The following is a 7,766-nucleotide window of genomic DNA, read 5'->3' as shown; positions in this document are numbered from 1 at the left end:
TTTAAATTTTTTGGTGTTGAAAAATTAAATTTTTTTCTTAAACAAAAAAGTTTTAAAATGATTATTAAGAATTTTTTATTTAATTCAATTTTTTTATGTATAAAAAAAAATTATTTTATTTTATTTTGGTTTAATTATTCTGTTAGTCCCTATAGTTTCGCGAAATTTTCAATTAGATCCCTATATTTTTTTTCTTTTAATTAGGTGATACAATTAGTATTGGGCTAGCCCAATTAGAGAATTATACTATAAATAGGAATATGATGTAATAATGGAGGGAGGCATGGTGTAATTGGAAACTCTACTTTCTCTCTTTGGCCCTAATTCTAGGGATTTCTCTTCTATTCTCTCTGATTATCTCTAATTCTCTCTAGTGCTTGATACAAATTCGTATCAAATGGTGCTTTCATTGAACACCATGCCAAATTCCTCGGAGGATGCAATTTGGGAGCAGATTCAAACTAACTTAGATCGCTTGAATTCAAATTATGAAAATGGATCCAAGATACTTGCACATATTCAGGCAACTTGCACCAAAATTTGTGCAACCTTGCGAAATCATCAACGATTCCAACAGTCTCCAATATGCCAGATTCAAGCCAAATCAACCTCAGCTTTTCCACCACTCAACAATGATTCAACAGCTCTTGAAGCAAACAATTCTACACTTACGGCTCTGCAATTTCAGAATTTAGCATCAGATTATGAGAAGGCAGCATTGGAGAATGCAGCAACCAATTTTCCAGAATTCACCATGACTCCAGTTCACACAAAAGTGGAAGAAGAAGCAGAAGAATCAGATTTCTGTTTCCTAGTCCAACCACAGCAACAACAAGCAAAATCAACAGAAAATCCAGATCAAGCAATAATTCAGCAGTCCTCATTGTCAATTTGTAATTACAAAGCAATAACACAATTTCAGCAACAGCAGCGAAATTCTTTCCTAAATTCAAATATCATCGATGCAGAAAAGGAAGCAGAAGCAAGCGATTTGGCCAATGAAGAACAATCAGATTTCAAATTTGATTTCCAACCAGAACAACAACAGGAATCAACAGCAATTTCAGATCAAGCAAGATTTCCAAATTCAATTCCAATACCTCTAATTCTAGAGCACACAGAGGCAGAGGGGGTGAATCGACCACAGCCAAAGCCACTTTACGCATTTCCAGATGCAGCGGTTGGCCTGGCACCAACCACCAGCACCGGCGAGGCTGCAGTTCTACTCCGAGGCAGCGGCGCCGAGGACGGTGCCATCGCAAAAGGAGAGCGGACACTCGCGAAAGCAGGGATTGACGGAGCAGCGACGATGGATGACGATGACGTTACCAATCTGAACAACCGTTGCGGCACCTCTACAACGGAGACGCGAGGAGCGCAGGCTGCGCCGAATTTGTCGACGGTCTCTCACGACGCGGCGTCGGCGACTGGTTCCAGAGAGTCGGGACGGAGTGGCAGAGATCGCAAAGTTCCGGGGTTCCGTCGAGTCTCTCCAATCGGGGCTAATCCACCAACACTCCTGGTGGCTGTCTTCCCTTGGGATCGCGGGGGAGGAAGCAATTGCGATGGCGGGCAGTGGCGAAGGGACATGGAAGGCAGTGCCGGTTCCTCCATGCAAACAGAGAACAGCGGACAGCAAAGAAACGGGAGCTGGAAGGCAGTGCCGGCTTCTCCACGCGAGCTCGCGACGGTCGGTGGCGGCGGGTGGGACGCGGGTTTTTTTCCGCAACCTTGAGGACAAGGTTATTTTGAAGGGTAGGGTAATGATACAATTAGTATTGGGCTAGTCCAATTAGAGAATTATACTATAAATAGGAATATGATGTAATAATGGAGGGAGACATGGTGTAATTGGAAACTCTACTTTCTCTCTTTGGCCCTAATTCTAGGGATTTCTCTTCTATTCTCTCTGATTATCTCTAATTCTCTCTAGTGCTTGATACAAATTCGTATCATTAGGTCTCTGCACTAAATTTTTTTTAATTAGGTCCCTCTTAGTAGTAATTGGCTTAATTTTATAAGGACTTAACTAAAAAAAAATTGGTGCAGAAATCCAAATAAAAGAAAAAAAAAAGTGTAGGACTCAATTAAAAAAAATCGATACAAAAATTCAAGTAAAAAAAAAGTATAAGAACCTAATTAAAAATTTCATAAAATTATAAAAACTAATAAAGTAATTAAATCTTTTATTTTTTATTTTTTTCTGTGACTTCAAACTATTTTTATCATATTGGTATACTAACATAGATAGCTGCTTCTTGGTCAATGTCATTTTGGTCTTTTTAGGATGAACCAGGTTTAAAAATAGATGCCAGCTGACTTAGAATAGGTCGTCCTTAAAGTTCCAAATTGAATAGGAAATCAGTTCATTCCATGTACCATTTTATATTTTCTTAGTAAATCGAATTAGATTAATTTAATTTATATATATGTTATCAGTAATAAATTAAATTAAGTTGATTTGATTTATATATGAAGATGTTGAGATGGATGAGTGGATAAAATAAGGAATGAATAAATAAGGGAGAGAGTTGGAGTAGCACCCATTGTGAAAAAGATGGTTGAATCGTGTCTCAGGTGGTTTGGACATGTGAGAAGAAAACCGATAGAACATTCAGTCAGGAGGGTGGATGAGATGGAAGATGGACAAAGGGTGAAAGGTAGATAAAGACTTAAGAAGACCATCCATGAGGTGGTCAAATGAGATCTACATGTAAATGGTCTCTCTGTAGACATGATACATGACAGAGCACAATGACATCGTTTGATTCATGTAGCCGACCCCACTTAATGGGACAAGGTTTTGTTGTTGCTGTTTGATTCGATTTATATGTATTTAATGTAAATTAATTTAATTTTATTCGATTTATATAAATATGTTTAAAATAAAGTATATATTCAATAATATATGGTGAAATTTTATGTACAATTGTCTTGTGAAATTGATAATCGAGAATAGTTAAATTATAATTTTGTTAAATTTATCAAATTATATAATAGTTTTCAACTATTAACTTCACATAAAAATAACTGAATCTCAATCCTTAATATATTTATTAATCTCAAATTTATTATTATTTATTTTAAATTTATAAAAAGATGAATTAAAAAGGATATTTGTTTTTGGTATACTAACGGGGCAGGAGCCCATTAAAAGGGACACTTAATAAGGGCATTGGCTTTACTTTTGGGCTTTAGCCCATTTTTACGACGACCACCAAAATAGACCAAAAACAGATTAGGAAGAAGTAGGGGGAAGTGGGGAGTAGTGGTTGGTGGTACTATCAGAGGCTATAGTAAGTAGTAACAGCTAACGAGCGTGGAAGCAGAACAACCATATACGCATTACGCATAAGCTTCGCTCTTCTTCTCCAAAATCATAATCGCTTGCTACTAACTTGAGAAAACAAGAGATAATGTCACGCATTGCTTTAACTGCATCTGCTACCTCCACACTCGTCGCTCTTAACCGCGCTGCCACACGCCAATGGACCAATCGATTCCCAAGATTCAGGGCAACAACCACTTCCAAGATATTCGCCAATTCTCCCCCCAACCCTTTCCGCTTACGATGCTCCTCTTCTGCTGCCAACGCTGGTGGCGTTGCCGACACCGTTTCCGAATCCGAACAATCCCCCGCCAATTTCGTGTGGTCCGATTCCAAGGTCAGTTTTCCTCCTTTCATTCTGATATACATGCAGCTATCATCATTACTATTACATGTTCAAATTGCTTGCTTGCATGCAGAGACCTAGGGTTTGCATATTAGGCGGTGGATTTGGTGGTTTGTATACTGCTCTCAGGCTTGAATCGCTTGAATGGCCTGACGATAAAACACCTCAGGTTAACAACTAACAAATTCTTACGCAACTGTACACTGATTCCACCCTACATATTGTTTGCTTGTACAAGTTTTGATTCAAACGTTGTCTTTATTGGATGTGAAACAGATAGTTCTTGTCGACCAGTCTGAACGTTTTGTTTTTAAACCATTGTTGTATGAGCTTCTATCCGGAGGTATGCTGTATTCTGTCTGAGCCAAATTGTACTCCTTTTTTCTTTTTCTTTTATTATTTCTAAGATGATTTGGCAGAATTACATTATTGCATTATGAAATACAGAAGTGGACGAATGGGAAATAGCTCCTCGCTTCACAGATTTGCTGGTAAACACCAGTGTAGTGTTCTTAAAAGACAGAGTGAAATGTTTGCATCCCTCCGACAATTGGAGAACGAATGAATCCAAAGCATCTAGTTGTGGAGGAACTGTTCATCTTGAAAGTGGGCTTCTTATTGAGTATGATTGGTACGATCTAAACTGTTTAAGAACTTCAATACATCCTGGCAACTATTCTGTATGGTCAATGCTTATGCTGATATGTATTCCTGGCTCTTTGTTATGCGCAATATCCTAGTTTCCTCAATGAGTAAATTATTGGCAGCCTTCTATTTTTATATTTCATCCATTCTCTCCAAGCGGACATGCTTTTGTTGCCCCTTTGCTGAGTAGGTTTCATAATCAAGGTCCTGAAATGTTTTCTTGTGTATCTATATCATCCGTAAAAAGAAAATGCACCGATTTAGGTATTGCTTGCACTTGCTATGAACTAAATTCTTTTTGTTGATTTGAACTTTTCCATTTCTTCTCACTGGACAGCCAGGCTGGTTCTCTCATTGGGAGCTGAAACTAAACTGGATGTTGTACCAGGAGCAGCAGAATATGCCTTTCCATTCTCAACACTGGAGGATGCTCGTGTGAGTACATACATGGTGGATCAATTATTTAAGATCCCATCACTAATAGACTCCATCTATTTGTTGCAATTTTTTTTCACAATATTGATTTTACTATTACATGCTGGTGTTCTTGTGCAGAAAGTTAACAATAAATTGACAACATTAGAGAGAAAGACCTTCGGTAAGGACTTTCAAATTAGTGTGGCTGTTGTTGGTTGTGGTTATTCTGGAGTTGAATTAGCTGCGACAATAGCAGAACGGTTACAGAATAAAGGAATTGTGAGCGCAATTAATGTCGACACAATTATCTGTCCAAATGCCCCACCTGGCAATCGGGAAGCTGCACTGAAAGTAAGTTGTTAAGCTGAAAATTTGCATTTTTATCGGAAGTTGGAATATGAATATCTATTTTTTATGACTCAGAATGCCATGCAATTTGGTGCTGGTCCAGTAAGATACTAAGATGTTGACGTTGTATTACCTTCTGTTGTTAGGCAGTGAGAATATGATATCTACAGCCCTATTTCAATGGTTCTTTTATTGGTTGAATGGGTTAAATGGGTCATATTAAATCATTTATAATCTTATTTATAACTTTGTAAGTTAAATACAATGTTAATTGTCTAGTGAGTTTAATTGCAGCATGCAATTAACCTATTTCTTCAACTATGGAAGCTACGTCTGTTAACAACCATTCTCTTTTACTCTTCTAGTTCCATGACCAATGTTATTGCAAGCATTGCTTATAGTTTTTGAAATGATGCTTTATGCTATGGATGCTAGGTTCTTTCCTCCCGGAGCGTTGAACTTTTGTTGGGTTATTTTGTCCGCTGTATTCGGAGGGTGAGTGAATTGGGGTCTAAAGATCCGCCAACAGGGCTAGATGAAAGTAGCATTGAAGCAGCAAATGGTTTTGAGAGATATATATTGGAGCTGCAGCCTGCTGAAAGAGGAATGGAAAGTAAAATCATTGAAGCCGATCTGGTCCTTTGGACTGTTGGATCTAAGCCTCCTCTTGATCAGCTTGAGCCTTCAGATGCACCATATGTACTTCCACTTAATGCCCGGGGTCAAGCGGAAACAGATGAAACTCTTCGTGTAAAGGGTCATCCACGGATATTTGCTCTTGGGGACTCTTCTGCATTAAGGGATTCAAAGGGAAGGATCCTTCCAGCCACTGCACAGGTATTACGGTTGCTGCATATCCTATGTATTGGCAGTAAAGCACAATGATAATAGACAGATATCTAAGTTTTGAGGACATATCATATATCATCGTGTTTAATTATTTTCCCCCCTCTACCTTGCAGGTTGCATTTCAGCAAGCGGACTTTACTGGTTGGAATCTGTGGGCTGCAATCAACGGCCGCCCGCTTCTGCCATTTAGGTTTTATTGCATTCAGAAATTTGCTTCTGATGTTTGCAAAGTATTAAGTACTTTGCACATTTCTAACACCATTTCTTGCTAATTTGGTGGGCTAGGTTTCAGAATTTAGGTGAGATGATGACGCTGGGAAGAAATGATGCTGCCATCTCTCCAAGTTTTGTTGAGGGGCTAACCTTAGAAGGACCTGTTGGCCATACTGGTAAGTTTGACGCCACTGCCATTCTTCATTATGCTTATTACCATGCGGAGATATAAAAATTAAGTGTTTGTATGTTTTTGCAGCGAGGAAGATAGCATATTTAATGAGGCTACCAACAGATCAACATAGGCTAAAAGTGGGCATAAGCTGGCTTACAAAATCAGCTATTGATTCAGTATCATTGCTACAAAGTACCTTAACAAAGGTTTTATCGAGCTCGTAGCTTACTCATTCAATTGGTGTTTATACTTTATAGCATGACTGAGCTTTTGTGTATATTTCTTTAAATTGTAACAGCTGATGCTACCTACTGGGATAAGTCTTTGTTGTTGTTGTTGTCGTCGTCCTCTTTAAATTGTAACACTTTAACACTTTACACTTCTGTCTGTAAGTAAGATGGGTATTAATTTTATTCACCAATACAAAGATAAACCACACCGATTATGGAAACTAAGAATTGGAAGGACTTGTGTCCTTGGATGATATTCCTGATCTGTAGTTAACTAGTTATCAAGTTTTGCTATGTAAAAAGTGGAACAGGGTTCCTATATGATTTAAATTTTTGAAGTATTAAGTATACATTTTTTTAAAAAAATACTGATATCCAATTAAGTTGATCTACCCTAATCTGATAAGATGTCATTATTATTATTTTTTATAACAATTAAACTCTTCTAAATTTATCAATTTAAATAATTGAAACTCATCCTATTAAACTCTTATAAAAATTGGGTAAGGTATTATTTTTGTTTTCAACGTTTGGACCGAATTTTAATTTGGTCTTTTAACGTTTTAAATGTTTTATTTCAGTCTCAAAAAGTTTTAAACAAGTTTAATATGGTCTTACGGTTGAGTGACATGGCCATTAATAATGTTATTAACTAAATCATATCTTTTTTCATGTGTTAAAAAAATATAATTAAAATTTTCTTGTAATATTTTTTTTCTCAATTTTCTTATCGTATAAAACTCTAAATTCTAACAATCAATCATCAATGATTCAAAATTAAAGAAAAACTTTTATATTAATAATCATTGGTTCATTGATTTTACTTACTCAAATCAAATGCTATTAGTTTTTTCAATATGTGAATTGTTTGTGTCAAATTTAATGGTAAAACAACATTGTACCCGTTTAAAAATTTTTTAAGATTGAAAGAAGATATTTGAAAATTTTTGGGACTAAAATAAAATGTCTAAAGTGTTAGAGACCAAATTAAAATTTGGACTAAACATTGAGGGCTAAAATAATAGTTTAGCCTATAAAAAATTACTCTAAAATATCTATTATTCAAATATGAATTACAATATATCATCTTAAAAAATAAAAATATGTTCAGATATCTTTTTGAATATTAAATAAAGTAAAATATAAATATTTTTAGTATTTCAAAATTTGAAAGATAATTCTTTTATGGTGAGTGCCCCTTCTTTTATCTATTAA

General features: G+C 36.2%; 1 protein-coding gene across 2 annotated transcripts; it reads left to right on the top strand.

The window, feature by feature from the left end:
* On the top strand, positions 3,245 to 6,803 carry LOC107630920 (alternative NAD(P)H-ubiquinone oxidoreductase C1, chloroplastic/mitochondrial). Of its 2 annotated transcripts, XM_016334210.2 has the most exons (11): positions 3,245 to 3,665; positions 3,748 to 3,843; positions 3,951 to 4,017; positions 4,122 to 4,305; positions 4,661 to 4,754; positions 4,875 to 5,087; positions 5,520 to 5,921; positions 6,047 to 6,123; positions 6,219 to 6,322; positions 6,406 to 6,527; positions 6,620 to 6,803. In XM_016334210.2, the coding sequence occupies exons 1-11, from the start codon at positions 3,417 to 3,419 to the stop codon at positions 6,674 to 6,676; spliced, it is 1,665 nt and encodes a 554-aa protein (XP_016189696.1). In that variant the 5' UTR covers positions 3,245 to 3,416; the 3' UTR covers positions 6,677 to 6,803. The 2 variants fall into 2 exon arrangements, with proteins under 2 accessions (XP_016189696.1, XP_016189697.1); XM_016334211.2 differs by having other exon boundaries at positions 3,246 to 3,665; positions 6,406 to 6,803.

This window comes from Arachis ipaensis, chromosome B03, assembly GCF_000816755.2.
Source record: "Arachis ipaensis cultivar K30076 chromosome B03, Araip1.1, whole genome shotgun sequence".
In the NCBI taxonomy this organism is placed as follows: Eukaryota; Viridiplantae; Streptophyta; class Magnoliopsida; order Fabales; family Fabaceae; genus Arachis; species Arachis ipaensis.
This window is presented reverse-complemented; position numbering and strand designations above follow the sequence as displayed.

Excerpts from the sequence above, each read along its gene's own strand:
- LOC107630920 (XM_016334210.2), top strand. The coding sequence starts at position 3,417 with ATGTCACGCATTGCTTTAACTGCATCTGCTACCTCCACACTCGTCGCT. Across the intron at positions 5,088-5,519 it reads ATCGGGAAGCTGCACTGAAA|GTTCTTTCCTCCCGGAGCGT; the intron begins GTAAGTTGTTAA and ends TATGGATGCTAG. Across the intron at positions 5,922-6,046 it reads TCCTTCCAGCCACTGCACAG|GTTGCATTTCAGCAAGCGGA; the intron begins GTATTACGGTTG and ends TCTACCTTGCAG.